General features: G+C 41.3%; 1 protein-coding gene across 4 annotated transcripts in view; it reads left to right on the forward strand.

Moving 5' to 3' along the window:
• The window catches only part of LOC108708165 (complement receptor type 1), a 119,831-nt gene that overhangs the window by 81,910 nt on the left and 17,324 nt on the right, over positions 1-20,597 (forward strand). For all 4 annotated transcript variants that reach the window (XM_041582056.1, XM_018246573.2, XM_018246575.2 and 1 more), the window contains exons 12-15: positions 96-195; positions 935-1,008; positions 2,556-2,585; positions 10,037-10,109. In XM_041582056.1, coding sequence (XP_041437990.1) covers positions 96-195; positions 935-1,008; positions 2,556-2,585; positions 10,037-10,109 — 277 coding nt within the window. The remainder of the gene's footprint in view (positions 1-95; positions 196-934; positions 1,009-2,555; positions 2,586-10,036; positions 10,110-20,597) is intronic.

Below are 20,597 nucleotides of genomic sequence, written 5' to 3' on the forward strand. Positions count from 1 at the left end.
GTTGATTACTGTAAAACAGAAAGAACAGGATAAGGCGCAATGACCTGTGATGGAGGTCTACACATCAATATAACAGCTTTATTTTTCCCCCCCAGAAATTGAGTGTGAGCATCCTGAAAAGTTCAATAATGGAAGGATCGATACACAAGGCCCATACAAATATAAGACTAGGGTTAACTTTATCTGTGATAAAGGGTGAGTTGTTTATTTGAAAATTTTCATGTGATCGTCATTATATGGCTTTATTTCTGTCTCTTGAAATGTTGATATTTGTAAAACACTTATTTTACATCCCATAAGAGTACCTAGCAAAAGGCAAATGCTATAAGAAATATGCTGAGCACTCTGCCAGCCATCTCTTGTACAGTGTATCGTATCCACCAGTTATGTAAATGCTACATTGCAGGTAGCCATAGGGTTAAAGTACCAAAAAAAGGTCACATTCACTGTGACAGGAAATGCAGGAACACACTTAGGGGGAATGTAACACAATTTGCAAAGAGAACAAATTTGTGCACAAATAAAAATGTGTATGTCACAATGCAATATTCTTCATTAGACTTATTGCATTAAGAATTTTAGCTGTGCATTGAAAACTTTTAAGGCTTGCTTAAAAGTGACGTAAACTTTTGAAGCAAATGTACTTTTTCATTAAGAAGTTTTGTTAAACTGCGCAAACTATAACATTCACAATCACTATCCTATTGTCGCATGAGGTGTAAAGGGTTCACAAAGGCAATATTGTTTGCATTGTGAAATGCTTCCATTGAAATGCAACAGAACACAAAGGGAATATAAATAAAACAACATAAAATCCATAAATCTTAAACAAAGGTATATAAAATAGGGTTGACTGTAACAAATATGAAATTATGGGAATTAATAGATTTATTTAAAATAAAACTACTTTTATTTTCTCTCCATTATTTCTCAGATACACATCAAAAACAAGTTACTTGGAGTGTCAAACTGATGGAACATGGAGTAATTATCCTCCTGAATGTGAAGGTACGGTTTCTTGCAAAAAGACAGTTCAATTTTTTTGCCTGAATTTTGTGTACATAGATATCAGATTGTTAAAGGGATACTGTAATGGGAAAAAAAAATTCAAAATTAATCAGTTAATAGTGCTGCTCCAGCAGATTTCTCAAAAGAGCAAACAGATTTTTTTATATTCAATTTTGAAATCTGACATGGGGCTAGACATATTGTCAATTTCCCAGCTGCCCCAAGTCATGTGACTTGTGCTCTGATAAACTTCAATCACTCTTTACTGCTGTACTGCAAGTTATAGTGATATCACCCCCTCCCTTTTTCCCCCTAGCAGCCAAACAAAAGAACAATGGGAAGGTAACGAGATAGCAGCTCCCTAACACAAGATAACGGCTGCCTGGTAGATCCAAGAACTACACTCCATAGTAAAAACCCATGTCCCACTTAGACACATTCAGTTACATTGAGAAGGAAAAACAGCAGCCTGCCAGAAAGCATTTCTCTCCTAAAGTGCAGGCACAAGTCACATGACTGGGGGCAGCTGTGAAATTGACAAAATGTCTATCCCCATGTCAGAATTCAAAACTGAATATAAAAAAAACTGTTTGCTCTTTTGAGAAATGGATTTCAGTGCAGAATTCTGCTGGAGTAGCACTATTAACTGATTTTCCGATGACAGGATCCCTTTAAGCATTTTCAATAGTCACTTCAAATACTTAGACAAACTTCTTACAAGTTGTACATACAGATGCTTTTTCGTGCATCTGATTTTAGTTGGGAAAATAGTGTCTTTTCCATATGATTAATTTGTATTAAAGATTGACTGAAAGTGACAATGATAATTAATGTTGAACTGTCACTGTTAATCCCTCCATTGAACGACCATGCATTCATTGCAATGAAATGTTTCTTGTAAATATCTTGTAAAAGTGCAAGTTTACTCAGTGATCAGTGCTGTAACTACAGAGAAAATTTTTTCTTTTTTCTCTGTAATAATAAACTATTACCTTTTACTCAATCCAAACTACTGTAAAATATAATCTATTCTTACTGCAATCAAAAGCAGTCCCTCCATTGTGTGAATTTGCCAGAAGTTTATAGTGAGCCTAGATGACCATATATGACTGTATGGTGTCCCAGATCCATGCTGTTGACCCCTCAAACTTCTGATTGCTGCAAAGTCTATTATATTTATTTATTAACAGTTGAAGGGTTAGAGGTCATTCTAATTCTAATGTGGGCTTAAGTTAAAACATAATTTGTTTAGATAAGATAGACCTTTGAATGGCCAGCCAAGTAAGAAACAGTCCCTTGGGTATTTGAAGAAGCCATCACACCCCCATTTCAAAATGTTAAAAACTAAATATTGTATAATAAGTTAAATAAGTAGATCTCATGATAATAAAATGCACTAAAAAAAAATTTCTCTTCATAATTTTGTTAATGATATAACATTATAACTATAATTAAACCTTCCATTAAAGCAATACACCAGCAACTGTCCAAATTACATTAAACAATGTATCTCATTAATAATTAGTACGTTCTCTTTTGCATTCCAGAACAGAGCATGAGCGTTGGGGCTATCGTTGGTAAGTGCAGTCCATAAAATCTGATGACCAACAAACAGGTTGTCTGTTCATTTAAAAAGCCATAGGATATGATTTTTTTTTTCAGGTTAGGCATAACCCTTTAGATGTGATCTGATTTTCATACTCTATTTGCTTAAATTATACATTTGGCAAACCATTTGGAAAGCCACATTTCTACTTAGCATGGCATTACCATATATTGGTTTATGGAGATTCTTGGTCTCTATAGATTAAAAAATAAACGGCATTCTATCACACTCATGTATGTAGCATATAGTAAGTTAGGTTGAAAAAAGGCACCCGTCCATCAAGTTTTAAGTCTATATATAACCTTCCTAGCTGCTAGTTGATCAAGCGAAAAGGGAAAACTGTATCATACTTACCGTAATTTTCCTTTCCTGGACGTAATCCATATCAGTACTTACTGGGATATCCCGGCCCCTTGCCCCCTCAGAAAGATCCAGTTGGGAGGGAACTAGGCTCTAATAGACTCCTGGATAATACGGCAATAACTTACAGTTGTGAAGTACAGCAACTTGTCATACTATCAGCACCAGATGCAGAACCTAGTAATGTATAGGAGACTTCTTATTGGATTAGCCAATCTAAAATCCAACCTAGAGGAAGAGAGCAATGAACAATGATACTAAGGGGAAGAAAATCCTGCTAGGAGCCAGTCCTACACAAGGAACCTGGAAGGCATATTCCCAGCCAACATGGGCACTGGGCAGGAACAAAGTAATACATCTCAACTATTAGCAAGGTCACAGTCACACCTGCTCACCATAACAAATGCTTTATTCCCTTATCCTGACTAAATCTGATGGAAGACAACAACACCATGTTCCAAGCTTCCAAGATGTAAGGGACACCTCTCTTTCTAATGCCCCCAGGGAGACGATCATAGTTAAACCTGCAACCAGAATAGTAATGTACCAGGACCTCTAAGAGCAACATATATGTGGGAAAAAAATGTATAGAATGGCAACTGCTCCAAACTCAGGTAAACCATTTCTTTAATATAAACCTCAGGCCTATAACATGTATAAAACATGCTAAACTAAATACAACCCCAAGAACCCAGTAATCTAAATGCACAATTCTATAACCTCAACAGTCCTAACCCACATCAAATACAAATTGCAAGGGTTAGCATCCCTGAAAACAACAGAAGCAACTATAGCTTGTCGAGGTTAATATAAGGGAATGTACATGTGCCAAATCTATAGTTGTGTTTTGGTAACAAACACCTCACTCCTGCCAACAACAACAATGCGGAATAGCTTCAAGAACAAGCACCCAACTGTACAGCTACTCTCAAGGCAGAAAAGTTACTCAGCAAGCTAATTATGATGTGATGTACAAGCCATTTTATTATCCTGCTTGTAATAAAGAAGATACCAAGAGACCAGCTACAAAAATAGGTGATACCAATAAGCATTACGGCACCTTACTGAAGCACTGTGCTAGATCCTAGCCATGCAGAGATTAGTTGGAACACTCTGAAGGGCCTGCTTCAACCTGTAATAGAGCAAACCACTAAACCACCTCAAAATAGCTTACATTTTGACTGACCTACCACATAAATCAAACTCAGAGAGCCCTCTAGGACACGCAAGTCATATGCTGTTTACCAAGTGTGTATACCACTATATTAGTGACTCTCTGCAGCCCAGAGAAAACCATATTCAGATTAGCATACTGCTAGACTCTAGAATCTCTGCAAAACTCGGATGAATGATAGTTCAACAGCCTGTTGATTATACCTTGATTATACCATGGCCCAATGTTTACTACAGGTCCAGTGCTACTATAGTTAACAGCAGCATGTGACCAGGTTATAAAGCATGATATATCCATCATGTATCTAACAGGGCACAAGAAACCTACAGTTTTGTTACAGTTTAACTCTGTCTGGTTTTAGAATACTGCAAGGGCCTACAAACCCTGAACTGGTAGCATCTTATAGAGCATACCAACAACAGGACACAATGAACCACTATTGTGCTGCAGCTTTAAACATGCTAATATCACAGATTTAGAATTTGTAATATGGGCTGCAGTTTAGTAACATGCACATTGCCCAGTACAGCAACCTACAGTCAGCTGAAGCTAGCCCATATTATTAACGGACAATGTTTGCTGAAGAAATCAAAAAATTTGGGCCCCAGATGTTTGCAACTTAGGCATGCATAATACAGGGCTCTAAAATCACTGCAGAACATAATGAAATAAATCAATCTGCTGATGAGAAACACACAGCATAGTATTGTCACATTTAAAATGACAGGAGCATATACATAACCTGAATGATAAATAAGTGGTAACACAATGTAATATATTCAGGTTGTCAGATGATAACTAACCATGAATTGTGTCAGTCACAATAATTGTGTTTACTTGCTGGTAGCATACAATCCTAAAGTTCTGCCCCCCCCCCCCCTGAGAATGGCCAAAGAGCAAGAACATCATTGTGCAAAGTTCAGTACATTACACACCTTTTAAGTAATCAGAATACAGGACTTTGCCTATAATACTGATGGCTTCCTAAAACTAACAGCCATATAATCCACTTTGGGCACCAGAAACGGGATAAAAGACCCCTAAAGGAGGACCACTTCTAATGAAACAAGTAACAACAGACCATACCTCCAAGCCTCTGGTCCTATATCCCAGAAATCTTAAGGTTTCACAATACCTCTAGCTGATTACATCATTACATTCAAATTCAACAGAGGCTGTTCAGGTATGCCCCAATTAGCCAAGTACTTCAACTCTATGTTGCATAAAACATATGGGATCAGTTATTGGAAACCTGTTATCCAGAAAGCTCTGAATTACAGAAAGGCGGTCTTCCATAGACTCCATTTTATCCAAATAATTAAAAGTTTTAAAAATGATTTCCTTTTTTTTGTAATAATATAACAGGACCTTGTACTTGATCCAAACTAATATATAATTAATCCTTATCGGTGGCTGGTTGGGTGGGTTTATTTAATGTTTAAATGATTTTATTATTTTTATTTTTTACAGTTTCTCCAAAAGTGAAGTTTAATGTTCCTTTCTCTGGCGTTTCAGTCTGTTAGCTCAGTAATTCAGGTTCAGATTCATAATACATTAAGTTGATAATTTTCTCAGTAGCATCTTTGGAATATTAGCAACTATTGTATCAATTATAACAGCTGCCTTTAATGAAACCCAGGGATCCTACTTAGAAGGGCCAAAGATATATTTATCAACTAAATGTATCAATTTAGAACAGTTACATAGTCGGCAACCCCCTACCAGAACTGCTTCAGAAAGACATAGGAAGGTGAAAAGTTATATTTTTACACTTCAATATTAGAAAAAACGGTCTTAAATAGAAAGTGTTGGAAAAAAAACATTATTTCTGGTGAACTATCTGAAAACAACCAGATGTTTGAAGTTGAACAATACCTTTAAGTTATGAAGATCCAAATTACACAAAGATCCCTTATCTGGAAAACCCCAGGTCCCAAGCATTCAGCATAGCAGGTCCCATACCTGTACAGCTAGGTTGGTACTAACCTGTCACCCAAACAATTTCAAGCCTAATTCAGCAAATACAATCTGGCTCCAATAGCCATTACCAAGTACTGGTGCCTTTCTCTGGACAGTCCAGGTAGAATGTATACACATATGTAATGATGTATGCATGATTACACACTCAGGTATGCATTATATGAGGCAGTTCTCAGAGCTTACTGTAAACACATTTGATAGCAAGAAACATGATTTCCAGTGTAGCAGCAAGCAGTCATACCATAGGACTGTAGCATTTCTCTGGAAAATGGTGTATGTAACTGATCACATGATTCCATTCAGTTGAAAGTACTCAGGTATGCATCTAATTAGCCAGTTCTCAGAGGTTACAACATGGCTCTGCACTAGTTGCTATAACACAACGCAGAGCAAATGAGAGGTGCAATGCATTATCCAGTGTGTCTGCAAGTAACCATAACACAGGAGTGGAGCAATTCTCTGGAAAGCTCAGGCAGTGTAGCTGATCACATGATTACATTCAACTGAGGCTATTTGGGTATGCATCCATTTAGCCAATTCTCTGCAATAGCTGCTATAAAGGCTGAACTCCATGGCGCGTTGATGTCCAATTTGTCGCCATGCAATGACACGTGACGTGTCAGATGTGCAGAAGTACAAACTACATGTATCCAGATGTTGGATATAAACACCGCAGTCAGATACATGTAGTTTATACCTGCCATTTCACGTTCAGTTCCATTATCTTCTGCACATCTGACACGTCGCATGCAAGTCATCGCATAGCAACGAATTGGACATCAACGCGCTGTGAAGTGCAGTCCTAATACCTTCATTGCAAGTGAAAAGATTCAGTGCATACCCAGTGTAGGCACAAGTAGCCATACACAGGACTGGAGCCATTCTCTGGAAAGCTCAGGTAGAGTGTAGCTGACAAGAGCAACTGAAAAGTTCAATGCAATAACCAATACTTTGCAAGTAACCATAGCACAGGACTGATGCCATACCCTGTAAGTTCAGGCAGAGACAGGGGAGAACCAGACCTCTAGTAATTGTTCTATGAGCAATCTTCCATAACCCTGTATTTCCTCACTTGCTAAAAAGCCATCAAACCCCTTCTTAAAGCTATCTAATGTATCAGCCAGTACAACTTGGGGATGAGTCAGGGAGAAATGTCCTAGTAAAAACTAAAACATCATTATTAGGTATGCCAGGGGTCTTTTAAGTATACCTGTAGTAAAAACCCTAAAATGCAGATATGTTTTAAGATTAAAAGAAGAGGACACCAGTTTTTGTTAGCAAATGGACCAAAAGATCCACCAATCCTTTGCTTACAAATATTAAAAGAATAAAAGTCAGGGAGTGGGAGAAAATTCTACCTAACTTACTTTTTTTCATACTAAATGAAATACTGAGAAACTAAAATGTACATATTAAAAATAAACACACAAAAGTAGTACCAAGGACAATGTGTACAATCATAAACAAACAAAAGGGAGGGATCTGATCAATAATGTTCCCTGGTCCCCTGTTTCACCAGTTATTCAGTATCTATGCAAGGCTTATGGTTACAAAGCCACCATACCATGTCAAGGTAAACCCTATATGGTGGTCCTAACTATTTACCTTTGGTCATTTTTCATAGACTTGCACCTCCCTGCATGGCAGCATTTCATGGAATAAAGGTGGCCATACACGTTACAGTAAGGTCGCAGAAATTTAGAGAGATATGCAGGTAGACACAATAGAATTCTACCTGAATCTGACTATTCAGCAGTAAACAGTGGCTGATGTTCAGGCGACCCTTCAAAGGCACCCGATAAAAATGTGGGTTTCGCTCGAAAACTCCATTAATTTGAGAGATTTTAGGTTTTTTTCTGCAAAAAACTCAATTAATTCGAGTTTTCAGGTTTTTAACCCTGAATTCAATGTTTCAAGTATTTTCTTAAATTAGAAAACATTTGAGTTGTGACTTCATTCAAGGTATAAAAAAACCTTGCAAACCTCTAAAACTCAACTTGTTTTTGTAGTTTTTTTATGTATGTTTTTTGTTTCTGAATGGACAAAACTCCTTGGTATCACTTTTGCATGTAGAATGTATGCTAGGTAGGGTACCTCCCATTTCTTTTATTGTTTTGATTTAATTTGATTTGCTTTTTTAATTATAATAAAATGAGAATTACTGATATTTGTTGATTAATAAGATTGCATTTATTAACTGTGCATCCTATAAGGCTATGTGCTCTCAGTGAACACTGATTTATTTTGATTGTAATTACACCTTTTTGTACTTAAAAAGAGATGTGTGTGTGTGTGTGTATGTATGTGTTTAAATTGCCATAATAGAAATAGCTTTAAAGGGATAATGCTATGAATTAATGGTTGTACTGCAAGAAACCCTTTCATGAAAATGTGGATGCCTGTTGATCCAGAGACTGGTGTGTGTGCAGCGTTGTTCTGTGTAAATGTGGACACGCGTTGTAACACAATGCAAATAAGAAATGGAGAAAACAAATATTTATTTGGACATACATAATACAGTATGAGACCATTAACATTGGCACATTACAGTAATCATAATTTGCATTGGTGGTTGCCACACAAGTTTAATGCATGATGTAGTATTTTGCACCTGATTTGTGTGAATATTATGCTTTATTTTTAAATGACAGCAGGGCCGGACTGAGAGTAAATATAGCCCTGGCAAATAAATCAAAGCGGCCCACACATAAATGCGTGCTGGTCTTTTACTTATACACATGCATATTTTTTTTTATATATATAATGTTCAAAGTGGACCAGCACACCGAAGTTTTCAATCAAAAGAGTTTTATTTCAACATCACTCATGTGTCCAACGTTTCGGCCCACATTAGGGCCTTTATCAAGGATGGGCCGAAACGTTGGACACATGAGTGATGTTGAAATAAAACTCTTTTGATTGAAAACTTCGGTGTGCTGGTCCACTTTGAACATTGTATACGCTGATTGACCAAGCACCCACATTCGACTAACAAGGAAGGAGTGCAGGTACTTTGTGAATGTTTATATATATATATATATATATATATATATATATATATATATATATATATATATATATAGAGCCCAGCGTGAGAGACAGTGGAATAGTGAGCGGGACATTCAGATCAGTGTGAGGGTGTGTGCAGCTCTGTTCTGGTGCTCGCCCGCTTGCTCTCCCCTGACAGAAGATCACAGGCAGGAGAGGCGGGCCTCAGATTGAAGACAATCTGGCAAACATCTGTCACAGTGTGCAGGAAGGAAAAGCTGCTCCTGGGTCCTAGTGGTGAACGATCTGCCGACCCTGTGCTGTCCCCCCCCCCCCCCCCACACACACACCCCTCAGTCTGAGCAGCAGGGCTGTCCGAAAAAATAAAACGCCTGCGGTTTACAAAACAGGCGCAGTGTTTAATAAGTGTAGTGCCACATCTAATCAGACAGCAGGCAGCCCACTTAAACACAGGATAGAGCAGCCTCCTCAGGCATTTGCCCAAATGGACAGATTACCAGTCTGGACCTGGATGACAGCTTGATAACAGGGAACATATTAGTTAATGATCCGCAGGCAACTATTACCTCACTGTTATCATGCGAAAGTGGTTCCCATTGCAAGTAGGTGGAAGTGACTCCTGGTGATCCTCATAATTTCCAATAGCAGTGATCATAAAGCATTCTGTGTGACAACTAGTATTTGTAATACACTTAAAACAGCTTCATTAAATGTCCACTGAAATAATTCATATTTCGTATGGCAAACTACAGAGTGTGTTTTTGTCCTGAGATATTACTTTGTTACAATTTGTAACATCTTTTGACCATACAAAAAAAAAATATGTCCAGCGTTTTGCTGCTGACTGAGGAATGGACTGTTTTTCATTGCTCTTCTTTTGTTTTTTATTAATTATTCAGGAATCATCGTTTTTGCTGTCATACTCGTTATAGTTGCTAGTGCTATCATATACAAAGTTTGTAAAAAATCCGGGTAAGAACTTTTTTTTTCTCGTATATTTAATATTTTTTGTTTATATGTTGTTATATGTGTAGCTTAATTATTGTATGTTTGTGTTACTAATGCTGTGTATTATTTACAAATTGTCACAAAGAAAACTTTTATAGATGCTTATCGAACACTGTCATTCTTTCATGTATGGAACTCTGGGCATTATTGTGCTTAAAATCCAATTGTAGAAGAATTTCTTGCTGCCAGGATGGGATGCACTAAAACAGGGATCTTCAACCTTACCCGTGAGCCACATTCAAATGTAAAATAAATTGGAGAGCTTAAGTGTGCAAAAAAAATATTGGGAGTGCCAAATATGGCCTGTGATTGCCTATTGGTAGCCCCTGTGTGGACTGTCAGCCTACAGGAGGCTATGTTTGGCAGAACATCTGGTTTTTTTTTTAAACTAAAGGTGGCCATACACGGATCGACCAAACGAGCGGATCTCCCTCCGATATGCCCACCTTGAGGTGGGCAATATCGGGCTGATCCGATCGTGGGCCCTAGGGCCCAACGATCGGATCCTTCACGTTCGCAAACGGGCGGTCGGATCGCGGGGACCGCATCAACGAACAGATGCGGCCGCGATCCGACGGGATTTTTAACCCCATCCGATCGAGATCTGGCCGACTTTCGGCCAGATCTCGATCGGGGAAGCCCGTCGGGGGCCCCCATACACGGGCCAATAAGCTGCCGACTCGGTCTGTCGGCAGCTTTTATCGGCCCGTGTATGGCCACCTTAAAGCTTGCCTTCAAGACAAGACTTCAAAAATAACACCTGTTTTGAGGCCACTGGGAGTAACATCCAATAGGTTTGTGAGCAACATTGGGGTTGGGGATCACTGCATTAGACATTGTTGCAAAATACTGGCACGCTTATATCAAGGGCGTTAATTTGTACAACGAAAATGTACCACCATGAAGACGCCAACTTGTGTGATGCTTAGACTTTTGCTTGTCTTTTTCTTGTGTGAAAAAAATTTATACATCTTTGGCTTTAATACCTGGTTGTGCTCCCAGTTGGCACCAATCACAAGTTGGTGCTTTTTATCACTCTTTACTAGAAATGTTTCCCACTCCTGCATGCATAAGTTATTAGTCTGATGTTTCTGAGGGGTTTCTTGCATGCAGCAAAACATATACCTAATTTCCCCTGGGTCTCTCCTGACAATAGTTGCCCGGTGTTGGCTGGAGGGGTCGGCGCCTCTCCCAGCAATATCTGTAAAAAAGATTAGCCAAACAACACAGGCTAGTGTAGCGGGATCTCCCCTGCACGTTATTTCGTCAAGTGATGTAACGTTTCGGGGGTGTGCCCCTTCATCAGACAAACGTTACATCACTTGACGAAATAAACGTGCAGGGGAGATCCCCGCTACACTAGCCTGTGTTGTTTGGCTAATCTTTTTTTACAGGGTTTCTTGCATGAACAGCGTTTCAAATTTTCCCCAAAGCTTATCTAGTGGATTTAAATCCAGCTAGATTTGGCAATTCCAGAACCCTCCATTTCTTCTTTCCAGCCATTCCTTGGTGGATTTATTGGAATATTAAGGGTTATTGTCATGTTGCAAGGTCCACCTTTAGTTGAATTCCATATTCCAGAAGTACCCTCTGCAATTCATTGTGGATTCTGTAATGGTGAGCTGCCTAGACCTTGGTGCAGCAAATATCCCAAGCAATACAATTTTTCTCATGATCATCTGGGCAGTGGAATGTTTGATGTCAATTTGTTTGCCTACATTTTTTAAAACCCTCCACAGACTCATAGGCATCTATAATGTTCATTCTTAAGGCCTAAAAAAAGCCTTTTTAAACTAGGCATTGTGATAACACACTCAAACAAAACTAAATGTATAAGGTTTAAATAAGACCGCTTACTCCAAGATCCTTTCCAAGGATGTTCTACCACATGTACCTGATTCTAAAGCTGGCCATAGACTCAAAGATATTGTTGCATGAAACAAAGGTTTGTGTGATTTTCAGACCGCGTGTGGAGAATAATTATCCTAAGATCTAGTCGATTGGACAGGTTTGAAAATGTCAGTGAACGATAATATCTTTGCTTACAGGGCTGGTCTTACCAACTGCGGGGCCCAATTGGAACCATTTTGGCAGAGCCCCTAGGGGGATTTTTGCTGTCTGGCATGGGGTCTAGGGCTGTGTGGGCAAAAAGTACCTGCCTTACCCTCTGTCCAAGTGACTGCTGCCAAGCAGGGCTGGGGGCAGGCCGGGGACCATCTTCCCTGTTAAGAAAATATTTTGTGCAAATTTGCTGACCAGTGTAGAAATGTGTGCACAGCACCATGGATTATACAGGGTATATAGAAATAAATACATTTCACTCTTTACTCAGTTTTATTTTTATGGAGTGCAACTGCACGAACAGAACATGTATTCAATTTCATAATATATGAAAACAGAGTGCACGTAAAACCTTCCTACTGTATGGTAAATAGTACAGGAGAATACCCATGTAGGCATTCATTTATGGCAGGGCTGTCCAACTGTCGGCCCGTGAGGCCCCTTATGAGGCCCTCCATATCAAAGTCTGCCTGCTGTGTCTGTTTACCATTTGTAAGATTTACAAATGGGTATTTTAAAAGGTATAACTACAGAGATTAACTGGCCCCTGCATTGTTTAATCAAATTCACACTGTAATCCCCTCTATTGTTCACATTTGTGATCCCCCTGCATTGTTCACACTTGTGACACCTGTATTGTTCACATCCTAAAGCCTGTACTGTTCACACCGGAGACCCAGACTGAAATTTGCCACATTGTTCACCTGTTCACACCTTATTCAAAATATTAATGGGGCACCAGCACGGTGTCACTGTATGTAGTACATATTAGAGTGGTCCTGATTTTCCAGTCTCCTGCTCTGTTCTGCCTTCCCTATGCTCCCTGTGTTTGCCATACTTTGCCTGTTCTTTGCACCCTGTGTTTGCCATACTCTGCCTGACCTATGATCGCAATGGAACATAAGCCTGGTATTTGTTCTGGGGCTTTAACATTTGAAAATTATTGTTAGGGGCCCCTAAAGTGTTAATCATATGCTGGAGTACTGTATTATACACAGGGGAGGGGGAGGCATATGGATTTAAGGGTATGTCTTAATATGACTTAACTTTTTTCACATATGAGTGGCATCCCTGCCAGTGCCAGGCCAAAGTAGTTTGGCACCCTAGGCAAGAGCTTCAATCAGCACCCCCTGTCCTGCATTACCATTTACCTCCTTAACATGATGATTTTTAAATAAAGAAAGCAAGAAAATGTACAACACTTTCATTTATATTACTGCCCCCTGTACTAGCAAGCCCAGCAGCCATCCATAATACAGCCCCCCGTACCTGTGCCAGCAGCCATCCATCATACTGCCCCTCCATACCTGTGCCAGTAATCATGCACAATACAGCCCCCCATACCTGTGCCAGTAGTCATCCATCATACTGCCCCCCATACCTGTGCCAGTAGCCATCCACCATACTGCCCCCCATACCTGTGCCAGTAACCATCCATTATACTGCCCCCCATACCTGTACCAGCAAGCTCAGCAGCCATCCACCATACAGCCCTCCAGCAGCCATCATATTGCCCCCAATCTTTACCTGTGTCAACAGCAGCCAAAAATAAATCGGATCCACCGGACTGAGTGACCATGATTACTGAAACAAATTATTAAATAAACGCTTGAAAAAAAGTGGAAAAAAACCCCCATTAAAATTGCGCCGCTCAATGATGGCGTCCTAGACAGCCGCCTACTCTGCCTACCCCTAGTCCCAGCCCTGATCCCTGCAGTGAGCACCAACCATCTGTTTTTTTGGTGTGCTATTAATGTGGACATGGTCTTGTGGTAACATGGGTGTGGTTTAAAGTGTGTGTGATCTAGAAACAGGGAGTGGCTAACACTGGCTTCCATTATCCGCCCTCCACCATGTAGATTAGAAAAATTCCGGCCCTCTGTACCTGTAATGGAATCTTCTGACCTGCTCCAAGATGGCGTCCAAGATGGCGATTCCTCTTCCCTGCACATGGTTCCGGCTGGTCGCAATCCTCCTGCATCATCTCCTTCTCGCCCTGTGATTGGTCGCCGGCGACGGAACGGACGCCGGCGTCAGAATCGGGCGCCGGCGTCAAGGCGTCAGCGTGGGGACGCTGGCGTCTGCGTCTGACGCAAGCGCGTCAATTTTGGCGCCAATAGACTGGACTATAAAGACCCTCATTTCCTTCCTGACCTTGCCCAATTATAGGTCTGTTTCATATAGTTCCTGGGTGCGATATATTCTGTCTTGATCTTCCGTGTTTTGAACCTTTGCCTGTTATCGACTTTGAATCTGTGCTGCCTGTCTTGACCATCCTGCCTGTTTGACGACCATTCTTTGATAAACCCTTTTCTGTACTGCGAACCTGATTTGTTGCTTCCTCTTTGGTCCTTACTTCAACTGCGCCTTCGGGCATTACAGTATAATTGGGCCATGGACCCCTCGGAGGAGGCCCAAGTACCCCTCGATGTCGGAGGGGCCATTCGGGGGTTGGCTTCTCGCATGAAATCCTATGAAGCCCAGCAGTCTCAAATTGGCCAGGCTATTGATGTTATCCTGGAGAAATTGACTGCCATGTCTCCTGCGGCTCCTGCGGCTGTGCCTGTTCCTGCCATTCCTGCTCCTCTCCAGGTGTCTGAACCTCGTGTTCCCGCTCCACCTCTTTTCAGCGGAGACCCAAAAGCTTGTCGAGGTTTTATTAACCAATGTGAAATTCAATTCACTCTGCAGCCAGGCCAGTTCGTTTCCGAGCAAGCCAAGGTTGGTTTTGTCATCTCCCGTCTGCAGGGGAAGGCTCTGGAATGGGCATCACCCCTTTGGGAGAAGAGAGACCCGCTGATCGACAACGCCGGGGCTTTTCTACAAGAACTCCGGACGGTGTTTGATGCTCCAGGTCGTACTACTGCAGCCTCGGCTCGACTGTTCCAGCTCCAACAAGGCACTCGCTCAGTCCCCGAGTATGCCATTGAATTTCGTACTCTGGTGGCAGAGACCTCCTGGAATAACGATGGTTACCACGCGGCCTTTTACAACGGCTTGGCTATACGCATTAAGAATGACCTCGTTTCCCGGGAAATTCCTTCTCGGTGGGAGGATCTGGTGGCCTTGGCGGTGAAGGTGGATACCCGGCAGAGGGAGTTCCAGCTCGAACTCGACCGAGAGCGTACAAAAAGGTACCCCCGGTTCCAACCTACTTTGGCCCCCCGCTTCCAGAGACCTCTGCTTTTCAATCCTGTTCCCCCAGTGCTTCCTCCTGCTCCTATGGATTCTGCTTCTTCCTCCTTGCCGGCTGAAGAACCCATGCAGATTGGGCGGGCCCGTCTGTCCGAACAGGAGAAACTCCGGAGAAGGGCGGCCGGTCTATGCCTTTACTGTGGGGGTAAAACCCACTTTGCCCAGGAGTGTCCAGTGAAGCCGGGAAACGCCAAAGCCTAGGTAAGCATGGGGAGACTTACCTGGGTGGGATTTGTCATTCTCCCCATTCCTCTGCTCTACGTTTCCTTCTTCCACTACCCATCCCATCTCGACCCTGGACTCATCTCGCCATGGACTTTATTGTAGATTTGCCCATTTCCTCCGGCCACACTGTCATTTGGGTTGTTATCGACAGATTCAGTAAGATGGCTCATTTCACTCCTCTCCGCAAACTGCCTTCCGCTCCAGAACTTTCTGAACTATTTATTAAACATATTTTTCGCCTCCATGGCTTTCCTGCAGAAATTGTGTCCGATCGTGGCTCCCAATTTGTGTCTAAGTTTTGGAGGTCACTGTGTAAAGCTTTAAATATTTCTCTTCAATTTTCTTCTTCTTATCATCCTCAGTCCAATGGTTCCGCTGAACGTGTTAACCAGGCCTTGGAGCAATTTCTTCGTTGCCATGTATCCTTGTGTCAAGACGACTGGTCGGACCTTCTTCCCTGGGCGGAGTTTGCTCATAACAATTCTTTTCACTCTTCTTCCCAGAAATCTCCTTTCTTCTGTGTGTATGGCCGGAACCCATTGGCATTCCCTCAGGATCTCTTACTCACAAACGTTCCTGCTGCTAATGATCAAGCCGCTCATATGCTGGCCATCTGGCAGGCCACCACTGCTAATTTGGAAAAAATTTCGTCCTCCCAGAAGAAGTTTGCCGACAGGAAAAGAATTGCCGCTCCACCCTATGCTCCTGGTGACAAGGTCTGGTTGTCTACACGGAATATTCGCCTCAAGATTCCCACTCCCAAGCTTGGCCCCAAATTCATCGGTCCCTTTCCCATCATCGAGGTCATCAACCCTGTGGCAGTTCGTCTTCTTCTTCCTCCCGAGATGCGGATCCCTAATGCTTTTCATGTGTCTCTCCTTAAACCTGCAGTGTCTTCCTCCTCTTCTTCTTCCACAGCTCCTGTTGTTATCGATGACCATCTAGAATTCGAAGTCAGCAGGATTTTGGACTCTCGTTTTTCCAGGGGCGCTCTCCAGTATCTTGTCGAATGGAAGGGTTTCGGTCCCGAGGAATGCTCTTGGGTGAAAAAATCTGATGTCCATGCCCCCATCCTTGTTCGCAGGTTTCATAGGCAGTTTCCTTCTCGTCCTGGTCCCGGTGGTCCTGAGGCCCCCCCTAAGGAAGGGGGTACTGTAATGGAATCTTCTGACCTGCTCCAAGATGGCGTCCAAGATGGCGATTCCTCTTCCCTGCACATGGTTCCGGCTGGTCGCAATCCTCCTGCATCATCTCCTTCTCGCCCTGTGATTGGTCGCCGGCGACGGAACGGACGCCGGCGTCAGAATCGGGCGCCGGCGTCAAGGCGTCAGCGTGGGGACGCTGGCGTCTGCGTCTGACGCAAGCGCGTCAATTTTGGCGCCAATAGACTGGACTATAAAGACCCTCATTTCCTTCCTGACCTTGCCCAATTATAGGTCTGTTTCATATAGTTCCTGGGTGCGATATATTCTGTCTTGATCTTCCGTGTTTTGAACCTTTGCCTGTTATCGACTTTGAATCTGTGCTGCCTGTCTTGACCATCCTGCCTGTTTGACGACCATTCTTTGATAAACCCTTTTCTGTACTGCGAACCTGATTTGTTGCTTCCTCTTTGGTCCTTACTTCAACTGCGCCTTCGGGCATTACAGTACCATATAAATTGGACAGCACTGATTTATGGTCTCTCTGTACAGACTATGAGCAAATTTAGGGGGCTGTTCCTGCTGAATTGTGCTTAGTACAGGGGAATACTTATGCTGCCATAGTTTTATGGGATCTCTCTGTACAGGCTATGAGCAAACCTTGGGCGCTATTCCTGCTGAATTGAGTTTAGTACGGGGGAATACATATGTTGTCATAGTTTTATGGCCGAGATCTCTCTGTACAGGCAAACCTAGGGGCTGTTTCTGCAGAATTTAGAGCATGCCCACTTTGAATATATAGATAGATAAGCATCTATTTTAGCTCTGCCTAAGGTATAAATCGCTTCCTTCTGAAAAAAAGCCGCTTTCATTTATAATGCCCATAGAACAATTAGCAGAGTGAACACAGTGGCAATTCCATGTATAATAACCCCTGAACACAGTTATTTTGTTTGTTCAAAAATCTCAGCACATATTAAAATAAATATCACATTTACAGGGGTTAAAAATTAAAATGGCTAATGACAACAAGGAAATAGTTAAGTGTCACTATGGGAGAACAGAGTGATACAAGCCAGATCCATGAGTTTTGATAAGGGAAGTGGAAATATAACAAAAAAACAAATACATAAGTATTGTAGAAATGATACCTATATTGGCTAACAATAAAAATACATTGCAAGGTTTCGGAGCACCAAGGCCCCTTCATTAGGCAAAACACAAATGAAAGCTAGAAAGGCACAGCATATATACGGTTAGATCAATGAAAGGTATTCATGGGCAATAAATTAGGACGTTACAGATAGATAGAGATCAATTGTAGAGATAATACATTGAATTAGGGTGGGTTGTAAATAGTCCAGGAGTCTGGATTCAGTCATGTCACATAGTGTGACATGAAACCTGACCCTAAATTAAGGCCCTGTCTTAATGTGTTAAATAAATCCATACATTTGAATTCATAAATCTTCCTTTCCCGTTCAATTTTAAAGTTCCCTTTTAGAATTAAGACCTGCATGTCCTGAAGACTGATTTTGACTGCAGAAGTTTTGCCTCACTGGTGTATCACATGATTTGGTGTTGATTTTATGTCTGTGATGGTTCATCCTTGTGCGCAATTTTTGTCTTGTTTCACCAATGCATATGCCTCCTGTAGAGCACCTAGTACATGTAATCATGTATACCACATTGGGTGAAACATATGTTTAGTAGTCCACAATGGTGTAGACTTTTTGTGTATTCGGTATAGCAACTTGATCTTTGCACAGGATGTATTTGCAGGTTTCACATCTGTTGCAGGGAAATGTACCTGCTTTAGTTGTTTTAGGAATAGCACGTCTGACAATCATTTTCAAGTTGCTATACCAAATACACAAAAAGTATACACTATTCTGGTGTATACTGGCTAACATGGTACCAGAGGTTTTGTTTTGTGCTTGATAAGGGAAGTGGGAAATGCTTTGTAAATAAACAGTGCCAGCTAGTAGAAAACAAAAAAAACCAAAGTTCTTACCAGTAATCTCCCTGTACTGAGACAGTGGGGTGGGGATCTGGAAAGTAGCAAGCCACCGAGCCACCAACTTGCCTTTAGCAAGTCCACAGCCCAACTTTAAAGAAAATTCTTTCCCACATGAAAAGGAGTCATTGTGGGCGGGAAAAATCATTCAGTCAGGGGCAGCAAGTCTGTCATTTGATCTCTGCAGCACTTGGCTCTTCTGCTGTACTTGCTCTCCCCCCCCCTTTCCCATGCAGCCTGGTCACAGGAAGATCAAAAGTAAGGATGCACCGAATCCACTATTTTGGATTCAGTCGAACTCCCAAATACTTCACGAAAGATTCGGCTGAATACCGAACCAAATCCGAATCCTAATTTGCATATGCAAATAAGGGGTGGGAAGGGGAAAACATTTTTTACTTCCTTGTTTTGTGACAAAAAATCACATGATTTCCCTCCCATCCCTAATTTGCATATGTAAATTAAGATTTGGATTCGGTTCAGCCGGGCAGAAGGATTTGGCCAAATCTGAATCCTGTTGAAAAAGGCCAAATCCTGCCCGAATCCTGAACCAAATCCTGGATTCGGTGCATCCCTAATCAAAAGCAGGAGAATGAAGATGTGATCAGAGACAGACCTGCATCAATCACTGTGTGCGCTCTGATGCTTATCATAAAAACTTTGTGCGCATGAGGTATTATTACAAATTAGCAAAAGTTTGTCCTTGCTGGGGGCTCCTTTCATGGTGCAGGGCCCTTGTCCTTTCGTGGGTGCGGGCCTTAAGCTGGCCATAGATGCAAAGATCCGATCGTTCAAATTCCTCGAACGATCATCTCCCGACCTGCCACTAACCATTCAGATCAAATAAAGTAGTAAAAGAACGGATCAGCGGGTTTTCTGCCCCTGACAGCAATAGTAATAGTAGATAGACAGGAGCCGTAATAACCACGGGTAGAGTTAAGATAAAAAAAATCTTTATTTCCAAGCATCTTTAAAAACACAAATAGGCATCGTCCTGGTGCTCTTTAACTAAACCATGACGTGTCTAGTCACCTGACGCGTTTCGTGCCTCTCTTTGGCACTTCATCAGAGGTGGAGTCTAGTCCTAGCTCTCTGCCTTATATAGTGGATACAATTAAAACAATATGCCGTTTAAAATTTACATATTACACTTTAGGTTTATTATCAGGCTATAACTTTGCTATATAATTATGGGAGTGTTGATCAAATTTATACAATAATCGGGATCCAAATTGGGGAGTGTTTCTATCCATGTATGTTTAATTTGATTCAATTTAATTTAAAGAAAACATGAAACCTCCCAATCACTGTTTAACCCCTGTGGGAGGCGTGTTTTCAATGTAAAGATCCAATATACCTCCCTTTGATCTATCACTTTCTGCAAATCTCCTCCTCTCACTCCTAATTTAACAAATTCAATACCTTGGAATTTTATTAAGCTGAAATTGCCGTTATGGTTTAACATAATGTGTTTACTTATGGCTGAGACTCTCCTGTGGTTATAACTGGTATAATCCAAATTATTCAAATCAATGGGTATAAGGTGTTCTCGCACCCGTTCCTTTAACGGTCTGCAAGTACGACCCACATATTGTTTGCCACACTCACATGTGGCTAAATAAATGACACATTTGGAATCACAATTAATATAACTACGTATAGGGAAATTCTTCCCAGTTATACTGCTCTGAAATCATTATGTGTTTGCAGACCTTACATCTATTTTTGCCACATTTGTAACATCCATTTTTGTTCAACCATTTATTGCTTTCTTTTCTAGTTTTTTTTTTGAAGAATATAAGCTTGGGGAGA

The sequence above is a fragment of the Xenopus laevis genome, chromosome 2L (assembly GCF_017654675.1).
Source record: "Xenopus laevis strain J_2021 chromosome 2L, Xenopus_laevis_v10.1, whole genome shotgun sequence".
In the NCBI taxonomy this organism is placed as follows: domain Eukaryota; kingdom Metazoa; phylum Chordata; class Amphibia; order Anura; family Pipidae; genus Xenopus; species Xenopus laevis.